The 12,107-nt window shown below is 64.0% G+C and overlaps 1 protein-coding gene and 23 non-coding genes across 24 annotated transcripts; 12 read left to right on the top strand and 12 right to left on the bottom strand.

Annotated features, from left to right (window-relative positions):
• Positions 1-211: 211 nt before the first annotated feature.
• On the bottom strand, positions 212-293 carry TRNAS-GCU (transfer RNA serine (anticodon GCU)). The gene has a single exon. It is a non-coding gene; the product is annotated as a tRNA-Ser (tRNA).
• A 111-nt stretch (positions 294-404) lies between these two features.
• TRNAM-CAU (transfer RNA methionine (anticodon CAU)) lies at positions 405-477 on the top strand. Its single transcript has one exon. It is a non-coding gene; the product is annotated as a tRNA-Met (tRNA).
• Positions 478-703: 226 nt separating this feature from the next.
• On the bottom strand, positions 704-776 carry TRNAM-CAU (transfer RNA methionine (anticodon CAU)). The gene has a single exon. It is a non-coding gene; the product is annotated as a tRNA-Met (tRNA).
• A 210-nt stretch (positions 777-986) lies between these two features.
• Positions 987-1,068, top strand: TRNAS-GCU (transfer RNA serine (anticodon GCU)). The gene has a single exon. It is a non-coding gene; the product is annotated as a tRNA-Ser (tRNA).
• A 1,056-nt stretch (positions 1,069-2,124) lies between these two features.
• LOC104253591 (vitelline membrane outer layer protein 1 homolog) lies at positions 2,125-2,822 on the top strand. The gene is made up of 3 exons (XM_009807097.2): positions 2,125-2,166; positions 2,253-2,368; positions 2,513-2,822. The coding sequence occupies exons 1-3, from the start codon at positions 2,125-2,127 to the stop codon at positions 2,820-2,822; spliced, it is 468 nt and encodes a 155-aa protein (XP_009805399.2).
• A 610-nt stretch (positions 2,823-3,432) lies between these two features.
• Positions 3,433-3,506, bottom strand: TRNAT-AGU (transfer RNA threonine (anticodon AGU)). Its single transcript has one exon. It is a non-coding gene; the product is annotated as a tRNA-Thr (tRNA).
• A 291-nt stretch (positions 3,507-3,797) lies between these two features.
• On the bottom strand, positions 3,798-3,869 carry TRNAP-AGG (transfer RNA proline (anticodon AGG)). Its single transcript has one exon. It is a non-coding gene; the product is annotated as a tRNA-Pro (tRNA).
• A 294-nt stretch (positions 3,870-4,163) lies between these two features.
• Positions 4,164-4,245, top strand: TRNAS-CGA (transfer RNA serine (anticodon CGA)). The gene has a single exon. It is a non-coding gene; the product is annotated as a tRNA-Ser (tRNA).
• Positions 4,246-4,985: 740 nt separating this feature from the next.
• TRNAA-UGC (transfer RNA alanine (anticodon UGC)) lies at positions 4,986-5,057 on the bottom strand. The gene has a single exon. It is a non-coding gene; the product is annotated as a tRNA-Ala (tRNA).
• Positions 5,058-5,307: 250 nt separating this feature from the next.
• TRNAP-CGG (transfer RNA proline (anticodon CGG)) lies at positions 5,308-5,379 on the top strand. The gene has a single exon. It is a non-coding gene; the product is annotated as a tRNA-Pro (tRNA).
• A 277-nt stretch (positions 5,380-5,656) lies between these two features.
• Positions 5,657-5,728, top strand: TRNAA-UGC (transfer RNA alanine (anticodon UGC)). The gene has a single exon. It is a non-coding gene; the product is annotated as a tRNA-Ala (tRNA).
• A 288-nt stretch (positions 5,729-6,016) lies between these two features.
• Positions 6,017-6,098, top strand: TRNAS-UGA (transfer RNA serine (anticodon UGA)). Its single transcript has one exon. It is a non-coding gene; the product is annotated as a tRNA-Ser (tRNA).
• A 531-nt stretch (positions 6,099-6,629) lies between these two features.
• TRNAA-CGC (transfer RNA alanine (anticodon CGC)) lies at positions 6,630-6,701 on the bottom strand. The gene has a single exon. It is a non-coding gene; the product is annotated as a tRNA-Ala (tRNA).
• Positions 6,702-6,971: 270 nt separating this feature from the next.
• Positions 6,972-7,043, top strand: TRNAP-CGG (transfer RNA proline (anticodon CGG)). Its single transcript has one exon. It is a non-coding gene; the product is annotated as a tRNA-Pro (tRNA).
• A 293-nt stretch (positions 7,044-7,336) lies between these two features.
• Positions 7,337-7,408, top strand: TRNAA-UGC (transfer RNA alanine (anticodon UGC)). The gene has a single exon. It is a non-coding gene; the product is annotated as a tRNA-Ala (tRNA).
• A 351-nt stretch (positions 7,409-7,759) lies between these two features.
• On the bottom strand, positions 7,760-7,831 carry TRNAP-AGG (transfer RNA proline (anticodon AGG)). Its single transcript has one exon. It is a non-coding gene; the product is annotated as a tRNA-Pro (tRNA).
• Positions 7,832-8,360: 529 nt separating this feature from the next.
• Positions 8,361-8,442, bottom strand: TRNAS-CGA (transfer RNA serine (anticodon CGA)). The gene has a single exon. It is a non-coding gene; the product is annotated as a tRNA-Ser (tRNA).
• A 276-nt stretch (positions 8,443-8,718) lies between these two features.
• On the top strand, positions 8,719-8,790 carry TRNAP-AGG (transfer RNA proline (anticodon AGG)). Its single transcript has one exon. It is a non-coding gene; the product is annotated as a tRNA-Pro (tRNA).
• Positions 8,791-9,141: 351 nt separating this feature from the next.
• Positions 9,142-9,213, bottom strand: TRNAA-UGC (transfer RNA alanine (anticodon UGC)). Its single transcript has one exon. It is a non-coding gene; the product is annotated as a tRNA-Ala (tRNA).
• Positions 9,214-9,592: 379 nt separating this feature from the next.
• TRNAP-UGG (transfer RNA proline (anticodon UGG)) lies at positions 9,593-9,664 on the bottom strand. Its single transcript has one exon. It is a non-coding gene; the product is annotated as a tRNA-Pro (tRNA).
• A 947-nt stretch (positions 9,665-10,611) lies between these two features.
• On the bottom strand, positions 10,612-10,683 carry TRNAP-AGG (transfer RNA proline (anticodon AGG)). The gene has a single exon. It is a non-coding gene; the product is annotated as a tRNA-Pro (tRNA).
• Positions 10,684-11,212: 529 nt separating this feature from the next.
• TRNAS-CGA (transfer RNA serine (anticodon CGA)) lies at positions 11,213-11,294 on the bottom strand. The gene has a single exon. It is a non-coding gene; the product is annotated as a tRNA-Ser (tRNA).
• Positions 11,295-11,570: 276 nt separating this feature from the next.
• TRNAP-AGG (transfer RNA proline (anticodon AGG)) lies at positions 11,571-11,642 on the top strand. The gene has a single exon. It is a non-coding gene; the product is annotated as a tRNA-Pro (tRNA).
• Positions 11,643-12,026: 384 nt separating this feature from the next.
• TRNAA-UGC (transfer RNA alanine (anticodon UGC)) lies at positions 12,027-12,098 on the top strand. Its single transcript has one exon. It is a non-coding gene; the product is annotated as a tRNA-Ala (tRNA).
• Positions 12,099-12,107: the final 9 nt, after the last annotated feature.

Raw genomic sequence — 12,107 nt, forward strand, 5'->3', positions numbered from 1 at the left:
AGCTCCTGCTACAGGATGCTCTCGATGTGTGCTGCTTTATTTAATCCATGTATGTAAAATAGCCAGGTTTGCCAGCCTGGGGGGGGCAGCGGTGCTGTAGAGGCTGGTCTCGCTCCCTGGCAGCCCCCCCCCATGCCTTCTTGCTCCAGGATCTCCTTCGCTGCGGCTCCGGGACGCGGTGGGGAGAACTCGGGGGCGGCAGCAAAAATCCCGACGAGGGTGGGATTCGAACCCACGCGTGCAGAGCACAATGGATTAGCAGTCCATCGCCTTCACCACTCGGCCACCTCGTCCCGCCCCGCGCCGCCCGCGGCCCCGCCCCTCCGCGTCGCCCGTACCTCTGCGTGCGCCGCCTGTAGCCGCGGCGTGGCCGCTGAGGGCCCGGCCCGGCGCGCTTTGCTGTCGCCCTCTTAGCGCAGCCGGCAGCGCGTCAGTCTCATAATCTGAAGGTCCTGAGTTCGAGCCTCAGAGAGGGCAGCGCTTTTTGCCGCCCGGCCTGGCGGCGGGTAGCCAGCTACCGCGGGGCGGCTGCGGCGCCGGACCGGCCTTTTTGCAAGGCCGCCTCGCCGCGGCGGGGAGGAGCGGGCCCTGGGGCGCGGGGGTGGACGGGGCTGGGCCCACCGCAGAGCCCCCTCACTCGCGGGGCAGCAAAATGGCGGCCCACCCGCAGCTCCGAGCAAGGCGGGGCGGCAAAAAAAAGCACTGCCCTCTCTGAGGCTCGAACTCAGGACCTTCAGATTATGAGACTGACGCGCTGCCGGCTGCGCTAAGAGGGCGACGGCGGGCGAGGCCTGGGCCGGGCCTCCGGCGGGCGGGCGGCGGGTCCGGCCCTCAGCGCGGCGGGCGGTCCCGGGACCCCGGGACCCCGGGACCCCGGGACCCCGGGGCCGGGCGGGCTCCGTCGGGGCAGCAGCGGCCGCCGTCAGGCCGGCGGCGGGAACGCACGCCGGTTAGCGAGGGGCGGGGCTGCGGGCGGCGCGGGGCGGGACGAGGTGGCCGAGTGGTGAAGGCGATGGACTGCTAATCCATTGTGCTCTGCACGCGTGGGTTCGAATCCCACCCTCGTCGGGATTTTTGCTGCAGGGCGGGGGGGGAATGGGGACAGCCCGAGTTGGCGTGTCCGGCGGCCGGGGCTGGCTCAAGCTCCTGCCTGGCACACGGGGACCCTGGGCTCGACTCCCAGCAGTGTCTGAGCCCCGGGGGGGGGTCTAGTAGCAAGTGCCTGGTCCGCCATGGCAACTGCATTCTCCCAAGGGGAAGAGGTCGCCAGTCCCCCCGCCGTAGTGTTTTACTGTGGAAAGGGGATGGCAGGAGGAAAACCCGGGCAGAAGAAATTGAAGAAGCATCTAAAAGGGCAGCCAGGTCCTGGCATGGAGGTGGCTGGAAGTCTTTTATCCAAGACTCATGGAAAAAAAACCACTCAGAAATCCTTAAAAGAACTATTATCGGCAGAAGGTGGCTGTTAAGCAATAAGACAATAACCCTCCGAAAGAGGAGGGCGCAACCGGAAAGCAAACTGGGACAAATGCAGCGTGAAGTCACAATGAAATGGATACCTTGGGGAGCGAGCGCAGAGGAGATGGGATTTCCATTGGAGGTGTCCGTGAACGTACCTCTTCCTTTTAACTGCAAAAAAGAAAGAAAGACCAAAAAGCGGAGTGCAAATCCCATCTTGCACAGGATGGGAGCCTGAAGGGGGAGAGGAAGGTGGCTCAGTGCCATGCTGCCCCGAGCCCTGGTTAGCACCGGTATGCCCGGTGGCTCCGGGCGAGCTGCCCGGAGAGGGACCCAAACAAAGAGCTGGTGGAACGGCTCCCTGCACCCCACCCGGCGGGGGGATTAGCCCTCTCCTGCAGCTAATCCTGGCCACCCGACATGTCCGGGCACCCTGGGAAGGTAACTGAGACGCTGCCAGGTCCCTCCTGCCAGCCCTGCTAGGTATGAGTCTGGCAGGCTGCCTGCAGGGAGGGCAGCCATGCCGGGGGTCAGGTCCTGCACACGGGGCTTGCAGGTGCCGCAGGGCAAGGGCAGGAGCGGGACCTGAGTGGGAAGGATTCCTTGGTCAGTGTCCAATTCCTTGGCCGTGTCCAACAGGGGACCCTGGGGAGACTGGCCTGGCCGGAGATGTGCCCCAAGGGCTCCTACTCCAGCGGCATCAGCTTCAAGGTGCAGCCTCTGCACCAGTGCCCATGGCTGGTCTGGGGACCCCGCTCCTGCGGTGAGTTAACCCTCCGACCTCTGTTCCCTCGCAGGTAGAGGCATCCCAGGGGGTCATGGAGGACGACACAGGGCTCAACGGGATTCGGCTGCACTGCTCCCGTGGCAGGGACCCCAGTGGTGGCTACACAGCCGAGTCCCAGAGCGGCAGGTGAGCCCCCAGCCCCTCCCTGTCCCCTCCCCGTGGCTGGATAGCCTTCTCCACGGCTACCCCCAGCTCGGAAGGGCTTGCACTCTCTCCTCCTCCCACACCCCCCGGCCTTGGCACCAACCGGCTTCTCTCTCCCCCATCTAGGTGGGGCCACTGGTCAGAGGCCTGCTGGTGCCCGCACCGAGGGTGGCTGGCGGCTGGGGGCTTCGCGCTGCAGGTCCAGGTGCCCCAGTGTGGGCTCCTGAGCGATGAAGTGACCGCCACCAGCGCCTGCTTTGCCTGCTCTGACAGTCACATCCTGGAGGGGCCGGGGTCCGCCTGGAGCCAGTGGGGTGGCTGGAGCCCCCAGTGCCCCAGGGCAGTGTGCGGCATCCAGATGCGGCAGGATCCTGCGCGGGGGCTGAAGAGGGACAACACAGCCGTGAGTAATCTGTGTCTCTTCTGCTGCCTGTAACAAGCACTGGAAACCCACTGCAGGGCACCCGATCCCATGACGCAGCTCCACAGCAGAGCCTGTGCCTGAGGTCCCCTCTCCCAGGACCCCACATCCACCTGGAGATGCCTTAGCCCTGGTACCCTCAGGGGGCACCTTCCCCTCATCCCCATGGGCTCCATCATTGCACAAGTGCTGCTGCTGGGCCCCCAACACCTACCCCACTTCCCAGAGATTCTCCCAACTCGTTTCTGCCCCCACCCAGACTTCCAGATATTCCCCAGCATCTACAGGACTGTCCCTGTCCTACCCTGAAATGAGCTTTCGGCAAAAACATGCACCCAGACTATGCCGGGGCAGCATTGTCATTGGGAGGGGGCAAACTGGGGCAGAGAAGTGGGGAGCCACGGCCGGCCCTGCCAGGACGCCGGGATGCATCTCCCACTAAAGGGGGTAACCGAGAAGTTGCAGCTGGACACTCCTCAAAGGGCAAAGGATGGGACGCTGCGGGCACTGGCAGAAATCCCGATAGGGCAGAAGGGAGTGGGGCCACTGGGGACCCCTACTCAAGGCAGAGACCCCCAGCAGTGCCCCCAGCTTGGGGCAGGGAGGAAAAAGAGCCACGGGTCCAAGGCACCACTGGGAGTCGAACCCAGGATCTCCTGTTTACTAGACAGGCGCTTTAACCAGCTGAGCCATGGTGCCCACATACCCCACAGCCATGGGGTGCCCCACAGCCACAGGGTATGCCAAGGCCATGGCCATGGCACCTGCCCAGCCCCTGTCTCCATCCCACTACCACCTCAACACCAATGTCAGAGAAATGGGCCTGGGCACAGGGTTGGGACCCCAGGAACGGGGGGCAGTCCTGTGTGTCACGCTAGGCTCAAAGCCCCAGCAACTGCGGGGTGTCCCTGGGGATAAAAGTCAATGGTGAGGTTTGGAATGAGCTCTGTGCCAGCCGGGCAGGAGTGGGGCGGTGGGTGGCCAAAAGGAGGGCTCGTCCGGGAGTTGAACCCGGGACCTCTCGCACCCTAAGCGAGAATCATACCCCTAGACCAACGAGCCGGGGTGCACAGCTGCCCAGGCACCCCAACCCTGTGCTGGACATTGGGGTGCTGGGGGGGGGGCAGTGCTGCCCAGGGACCCCAGGGCCCCGGGCGCCACTTTTTGGGGATGGGCCGTGCTGCCAGGCCTTGGGGAGCAGAGCGGGGCTGAGGGTGTGTGCACGGATGCACTGGCCACCCTGGAGACTTTCCTGCTTCCCAGGACAACCAGGTGCCCAGGGGAGACCAATGGGTGCCCGGGGCAGGTGTCCCGCTCCCCCCCGCCCACCCCCCCCCCCCAGTCCTTGGGGCTAAGGCTGTGATGGCCGAGGGGTGAAGGCGTTGGACTCGAAATCCAATAGCGTTTCCCTGCGCAGGTTCGAATCCTGCTCACAGCGAGAGCTTTTACCCGCTGCTATGGGAGCCAGCCTGGGGCTGGGGTTGGGAGGGTGGGAGTGGGCTAGGGTCCACGGTAGTCCCGGCCCTGCACCTCACCTCCTCCCTGGGAAGCAGCTTCTGCACCAGGGAACCTGCTCCCTGGCAGCCCAGGAGGGTGAGGCAAGGTAAGGCAGGGAGCCATGGACCACTTGCCCTGGGGCCAGGTGAAATCCTCCTCTCTGAGGAAGGACCACCCAGAGAGACTGGGGACCCACAGCCATGGGGTGTCAGTTGTGGGTTTATGTGCAGATGCTTTTACCAGTGGGCCGGTGGCCAGCTGGGACCCACACCCAGCCCAGGCCTGTGGGGCCAAGGGGGAGGGCTAGGGAGCCCAACGCAGGCTTGGGGTATGGTTCCACCTTCAGATGCAAGAGGACCTGGGTCCAACTCCCAGAGGAGTTCTCCCTTTGGGCAAAGCCCACCCTGCTTTTGTCTGGGGAGTACAGAGCTTATTTGGGGTCAGCTGTTGGCTTTCGTCCTGTTGTTCCCCCAGACAGTCACCACAGCTTTGGGCTGGGAAGGGCAAGTGGGGCAGCTCCCTCTCTCAGGGGTCCTGGCACCCACTGCGCCCACTGTGCACCACTGCTGCCCTCCCAGTCCTGGGCCAGCTGCACCCGCAGGCAGCCCCAGGGCTTTTCTGTGGGGCCCTGGGGGTCTCTGCCAGCCAGTAGAGAGCGGGGTCTGGGGAGGCAAAAGTGCATGGAGATGCTGGGGGTTGAACCCAGGGCCTCTTACATGCAAAGCAAGCACTCTCCCGCTGAGCTACATCCCCTGGTATGTGGGCAGGACTGTGCCCAGAGGTCCCTGATGACCCCCGTGGTCCAGCTGCCCCCACAGCCACTGGGGCGAGGGCAGTTATGTGCTGTGGCCACCTCCAAACGCTGGCCCCACATCCTGGGTAAAGTAAGATGGACTTCCCAGCTCCAGGCTGTGCCAGAGGCAAAAAGCAACAACAGCCACCCTCACCAACCCCCAAAATTGTGGGGCGTAGATGCTGGGGGTGCATTGGGGTGCAGCACCCCGGCTCGTTGGTCTAGGGGTATGATTCTCGCTTCGGGTGCAAGAGGTCCCGGGTTCAACTCCCGGACGAGCCCTCCTTTTGGGCACCTACCTTCCTCGGCTGGTGCATGGGACCGTGGCATAACCAGGGCACCATGAGGGCAGCGGTGCCCAGCACAAAGAGGCTGGTGCTATGTCCTAGCTGGCTGCGTTCCCGTGGGCAGGAAGGACCCCCAAGAGCTGGCAGCGTGTGCCCTGAGGGTCTGTTTTTGGGGTCAAGGCCCTTGGGACAGAGCAGGGTGAGCAGTGGGCAGTGAGGCAACAGTGAGGGGTGAGGGGACTTGTTCAGGGCCCCACCCCTGCCCATGCAGAGGGGATGTAGCTCAGCGGTAGAGCGCTTGCTTTGCATGTAAGAGGCCCTGGGTTCAACCCCCAGCATCTCCACGTCTTTTTCCCCATGAAACCCATTGTGTCCCTGCGCATCGCTGGAGGATGCTTCCCTTTGGTTCCTGCCCTCTGGCGAGGCTCTGCTGCTCCTGGATTTTTTCCCAACTCTTGGTAAATACCCCCGGATGTTCCCTTTTCCCAACCCTGGCACATGTGAGTACTGGGGCTGCCAAGGAGTACTGGGACTGTGCAGATGCCCCCACACCAGGCTGGGGGGTATTTTCCCCCCAGAGGCAGACCCCAGGGCAAAGCCTAGGTGTCCCCACCCCAGGGGGGATGCCAGGGGCTGTGATGGCCGAGGGGTGAAGGCGTTGGACTTGAAATCCAATAGGGTTTCCCTGCGCAGGTTCGAATCCTGCTCACAGCGAGAGCTTTTAGCCATGGCTGGAAGGGGTAGGGGGCCAGGGAAGCCCCATCGCATGGGAACGCAGCACTCTATGCAGTTGTCCTTCTCCTGCGCTGGGCACTGGTGGGCCTGTGGGACCCTGGGTTCCACTCCCAGACGAGCCCTTCTTTTGGCCACCCACCACCAGGCACAGCCCCTGCATGGACAGGGCACGGATGGGGCGACGCCGCCCAGCACAGGGGTGACGGGTGGCCTCACTGCTTGGAGCGAGGTGCTGCCTGCTGCCCCATGGGCAGAGACACAACACAGCCATGGCCAGGGCTCATCCCCTCCTGGGTGGGGAAAGGGCTGTCAGGGCAGTGGGGGATGGCAGAGCGGGGCCCTTCTGCCACCACGTCCCTGCTGGGCAGCTCTGCCCCGGGGGCCGTTGTGCAGGGTGCGGCCACGCGGCATCTCCTTTGGGGATGCCTTCCAGAGGTAGAAGTGGAGTTTATCACCACTGCCGCGTGGTGGTAAAGTCACTGGAGGAGGTTTGTTTGAGGAGGCAAAAGCTGGAGATGCTGGGGATTGAACCCAGGGCCTCTTACATGCGAAGCAAGCGCTCTCCCGCTGAGCTACATCCCCTTGCCTGGAGGCTGCCTGGGGGCTACCTGCTCCCAGGGGTCCTGCTGCCCGCTCTGGTCCTCATGGCCCCATGGCTTTTGGAGTCAGGGCAGTTACAGCCCATGACCATGTCCAGGTGCCAGCCCTGCAGCCTGGGCAGAGCAAGGGGGACCTCCCAGCTGTGAACATCCCTCAGGGCCAAAAAGAGTTTCCTCAGCTCCCACCTCACACCAACCAGTTCCCTGGGAACTGGAGCTCAAGCAGGGGGTTCCTGCCCCAATGTAGCACCCCGGCTCGTTGGTCTAGGGGTATGATTCTCGCTTCGGGTGCGAGAGGTCCCGGGTTCAACTCCCGGACGAGCCCTTCTTTTAGGCACCTGGCTTTCTCAGCTACTATGCGTGGCCCCAGCCTATGGTGGGACCAGGGCCAGGATGGTGGGAAGGCACTGGTGCCTGGTGCAGCGAGGACAGGCAGAGTATTTGGGGTGGGCACTGCCAGGGTAGAGCCCCTTAGAAGCACCAGTGGGAATGGTGGAGCGTAGCCCCTGATGGTCTGTTTTTGGGGCCCTTGGGGAAGAGTAGAGTGATAAGTAGGCAATGGGGCAGTGGTGGGGGGTGAGGGGAGTTGCACAGGCCCCCAGTCCTGCCCATGTACAGGGGGATGTAGCTCAGCGGTAGAGCGCTTGCTTTGCATGTAAGAGGCCCTGGGTTCAACCCCCAGCATCTCCATGTCCTTTTGCCTCCCCAGACCCCCCTCCCTGCCAGCTTCAGGGCTGGCAGAGCCCCACAGAAACCCCCAGAAAAGCCCTGGGTTTTCCTGTGGGCATGGCTGGCCTGGGGCTGATTCCCAGCACCTGCAGCCTGTGGAGAAATGCCCGCAGCTCTTTCCCTCCCCTGCCTGGGCACTGCGCAGTGTGGGGGCAGCTTGTCTCACTTCCCCAGGGGGTTTGGGGTGAATGTTGGTGTTTGCAGGGGCTGCCAAGCTGCTGAGGCTGCCCGTCTCCCCTATGCTGGGCAGCGTCACCCCATCTGTGCCCTGCTCGTGCAGGGGCTGTGCCCGGCGGTGGGTGGCCAAAAGGAGGGCTCGTCCGGGAGTTGAACCCGGGACCTCTCGCACCCTAAGCGAGAATCATACCCCTAGACCAACGAGCCGGGGTGCACAGCTTTCCCCCAGCCCCAATCCTGTCCCCCCATGGCCCCACAGCCCTGGGGTCTGCACAGGCCAACCCATGCCCAGGACTGGTGTTGGGCAGCTGCCCCAGGTGCTGCCCTCTCCCTCCCCTCTGCTCTCTGGCCATCGGCTCCCCCACGTCGCCCAGGGACGAGGCACAGGGCGATGATGGGGAGCCACTCAGCATGCATCTCAGCAAAATGGTCCACACCTCCCCACGCCACTACCCCCGGCAGCTGCTTCCTCACGTCTCCCATGTCTGAAAAACCTGGAAAACAGCAGGGGAGCCTGTGTGCCTCCTGCTCTGGGGCCATTACAGCCCCTGCCTGGGGCATTGCTGGGGACTCAGCCAGGGAGCAGGTTCCCTGGTACAGGGGAGGAGGAGCAGTGCTGGGGCTGTCCTGGCTCCCATCGCCCTCCCAGCCCAGCTCCCCCAAGAGCCCCGAGGGTCCCCAGCACGGGCGCTCCAGGACGGGCGCTCCAGGACCTGGAGCGGCAGATAAAAGCTCTCGCTGTGAGCAGGATTCGAACCTGCGCAGGGAAACCCTATTGGATTTCGAGTCCAACGCCTTCACCCCTCGGCCATCACAGCCCAGCCCCAAGCACGTGGGGGGGGACCCCTGCCCGCAACGCCAGGCCCCCGTTGGTCTCCGCTGGGCACCCGGTTGCCCTGGGAAGCGGGAGAGTCTCCGGGGTGGCTGGTGCATCCCCACACACAGCCTCAGCCCTGCTCCGCTCGCCAGGGCCTGGCAGCAGGGCCCATCCCCAAAAAGCGGTGCACAGGGCCCTCAGTGCCAGGGGCAGCACTACCCCCTCAGCACCCCAATGTCTGGCACCAGGTGGGGGTGCCCGGGCAGCTGCACACCCCGGCTCGTTGGTCTAGGGGTATGATTCTCGCTTAGGGTGCGAGAGGTCCCGGGTTCAACTCCCGGACGAGCCCTCCTTTTGGCCACCCACCGCCGGGCACAGCCCCTGCACGAGCAGGGCACAGATGGGGTGACGCTGCCCAGCATAGGGGAGACGGGCAGCCTCAGCAGCTTGGCAGCCCCTGCAAACACCAACATTCACCCCAAACCCCCTGGGGAAGTGAGACAAGCTGCCCCCACACTGCATAGTGCCCAGGCAGGGGAGGGAAGGAGCTGCGGGCATTTCTCCACAGGCTGCAGGTGCTGGGAATCAGCCCCAGGCCAGCCATGCCCACAGGAAAACCCAGGGCTTTTCTGGGGGTTTCTGTGGGGCTCTGCCAGCCCTGAAGCTGGCAGGGAGGGGGGTCTGGGGAGGCAAAAGGACATGGAGATGCTGGGGGTTGAACCCAGGGCCTCTTACATGCAAAGCAAGCACTCTACCGCTGAGCTACATCCCCCGGTACAAGGGCAGCAGTGGGCACCTGGAAAAGTCCCCTCATCTCTCCACTGCTGCCCCACTGCCCACTGCTCACCCTGCTCTGCCCCAAGGGCCCTGACCCCAAAATCAGAGCCTCGGACCACAAACTGATGGCAGCACCCGCTCTGCTCTGCAGTGCCCAATGCTGCCTCCAGCTTTCCCACCCCTTCCCCCATCTGCCTCCCTGCCCATGCACCCGGCAGCACCTTGCTGCCAGCTCTTGGGGGTCCAGCCTGCCCAAGGGGACGTGCCAGTTGGGACATGGGACCGACCCCGCTGTGCTGGCACCACTGCCCTCATCATGCCCTGCTTACGCCATGGTCCCATGTGCAGCTGGGGAAGGTGGGTGGCCAAAAGAAGGGCTCGTCCGGGAGTTGAACCCGGGACCTCTCGCACCCAAAGCGAGAATCATACCCCTAGACCAACGAGCCAGGGTGCTGCACCCCACTGCACCCCCAGCCTCTGCACCCCACACACTTTTGGGGGTTTCGGGGGGCAGCTGATGCTGCGGGCAGCCCTTGGCACACTCTGGGAGCAGGGAGGTCCCTCTTGCTGTAGCCGGTCCGTGGAGCCAGCAGCTGGAGGTGACCGTGGGACATCAGTGCCCAGCATCTCCAATTCCCACCATCTCCAGGGGTTTTCTTCCTCAAAACCATCTCCCTGGCCCTTGTAGTTGTTGAAATGGCTGATGCTTTGCAGCAACATCCCCCGCTGTTCTTCCTCCATGGGGCATCCCCCAAAGCCGATGTCCCCCTCTCACTTGCCTTTCTCATCATTCCCAGAAAATCCACAGAATCACAGAATCACTAAGGTTGGAAGAGATCTGTAAGATCATCAAGTCCAACCATCAACACAACACCACCATGCCCATTAAACCATGTCCCACAATGCCACATTTTGAACACCTCCAGTGATGGTGACTCCACCACCTCCCTGGGCAGCCTGTTCCAATGCTTCACCACTCTCTGAGTAAAGAAATGTTTCCTAATATCCAGCCTGAATCTCCCCTGGCACAACTATTTCTGATCCCTCTCACTGCTTCCTTCCCCAGTCCCCTGGAGCTGCTGACCGAGGGGTTTGGGAGTTTGCAGGCATCGGGTGTCTGTTGGGTGCCCCAGGCTGCCAACGGGCCAGGACAGGGTGGGGGGGCTTTGGGGCAGACCAAGGGCATGGTTGTCTGGACACAGACCATGGGTCAGGGGCTGCCTGTAGCTGTGCCGGGGGGGCAGCCAAGCGGCTGAGACAGTCCCGGCTGCAGTGCCATCACCGAGCCCACACCCTGCACCACAGTGCCAGGCAGAGCTGCCCACTGGGGATGTCACCCCATCTGTGCCCTGCTCGTGCAGGGGCTGTGCCCGGCGGTGGGTGGCCAAAAGGAGGGCTCGTCCGGGAGTTGAACCCGGGACCTCTCGCACCCTAAGCGAGAATCATACCCCTAGACCAACGAGCCGGGGTGCACAGCTTTCCCCCAGCCCCAATCCTGTCCCCCCATGGCCCCACAGCCCTGGGGTCTGCACAGGCCAACCCATGCCCAGGACTGGTGTTGGGCAGCTGCCCCAGGTGCTGCCCTCTCCCTCCCCTCTGCTCTCTGGCCATCGGCTCCCCCACGTCGCCCAGGGACGAGGCACAGGGCGATGATGGGGAGCCACTCAGCATGCATCTCAGCAAAATGGTCCACACCTCCCCACGCCACTACCCCCGGCAGCTGCTTCCTCACGTCTCCCATGTCTGAAAAACCTGGAAAACAGCAGGGGAGCCTGTGTGCCTCCTGCTCTGGGGCCATTACAGCCCCTGCCTGGGGCATTGCTGGGGACTCAGCCAGGGAGCAGGTTCCCTGGTACAGGGGAGGAGGAGCAGTGCTGGGGCTGTCCTGGCTCCCATCGCCCTCCCAGCCCAGCTCCCCCAAGAGCCCCGAGGGTCCCCAGCACGGGCGCTCCAGGACGGGCGCTCCAGGACCTGGAGCGGCAGATAAAAGCTCTCGCTGTGAGCAGGATTCGAACCTGCGCAGGGAAACCCTATTGGATTTCGAGTCCAACGCCTTCACCCCTCGGCCATCACAGCCCAGCCCCAAGCACGTGGGGGGGGACCCCTGCCCGCAACGCCAGGCCCCCGTTGGTCTCCGCTGGGCACCCGGTTGCCCTGGGAAGCGGGAGAGTCTCCGGGGTGGCTGGTGCATCCCCGCACACAGCCTCAGCCCTGCTCCGCTCGCCAGGGCCTGGCAGCAGGGCCCATCCCCAAAAAGCAGTGCACAGGGCCCTCAGTGCCAGGGGCAGCACTACCCCCTCAGCACCCCAATGTCCGGCACCAGGTGGGGGTGCCCGGGCAGCTGCACACCCCGGCTCGTTGATCTAGGGGTATGATTCTCGCTTAGGGTGCGAGAGGTCCCGGGTTCAACTCCCGGACGAGCCCTTCTTTTGGCCACCCACCTTCCCCAGCTGCACATGGGACCATGGCGTAAGCAGGGCATGATGAGGGCAGTGGTGCCAGCACAGCGGGGTCGGTCCCATGTCCCAACTGGCACGTCCCCGTGGGCAGGCTGGATCCCCAAGAGCTGGCAGGAAGGTGCTGCCGGGTGCATGGGCAGGGAGGCAGATGGGGGAAGGGGTGGGAAAGGGCAGCTGGAGGCAGCATTGGGCACTGCAGAGCAGAGCGGGTGCTGCCATCGGTGTGTGGTCCGAGGCTCTGATTTTGGGGTCAGGGCCCTTGGGGCAGAGCAGGGTGAGCAGTCGTCAGTGGGGCAGCAGTGGAGAGATGAGGGGACTTTTCCAGGTGCCCACTGCTGCCCATGTACAGGGGGATGTAGCTCAGCGGTAGAGCGCTTGCTTTGCATGTAAGAGGCCCTGGGTTCAACCCCCAGCATCTCCATGTCCTTTT

The sequence above is a fragment of the Gavia stellata genome, chromosome 8, assembly GCF_030936135.1.
Source record: "Gavia stellata isolate bGavSte3 chromosome 8, bGavSte3.hap2, whole genome shotgun sequence".
Lineage (NCBI taxonomy): Eukaryota > Metazoa > Chordata > Aves > Gaviiformes > Gaviidae > Gavia > Gavia stellata.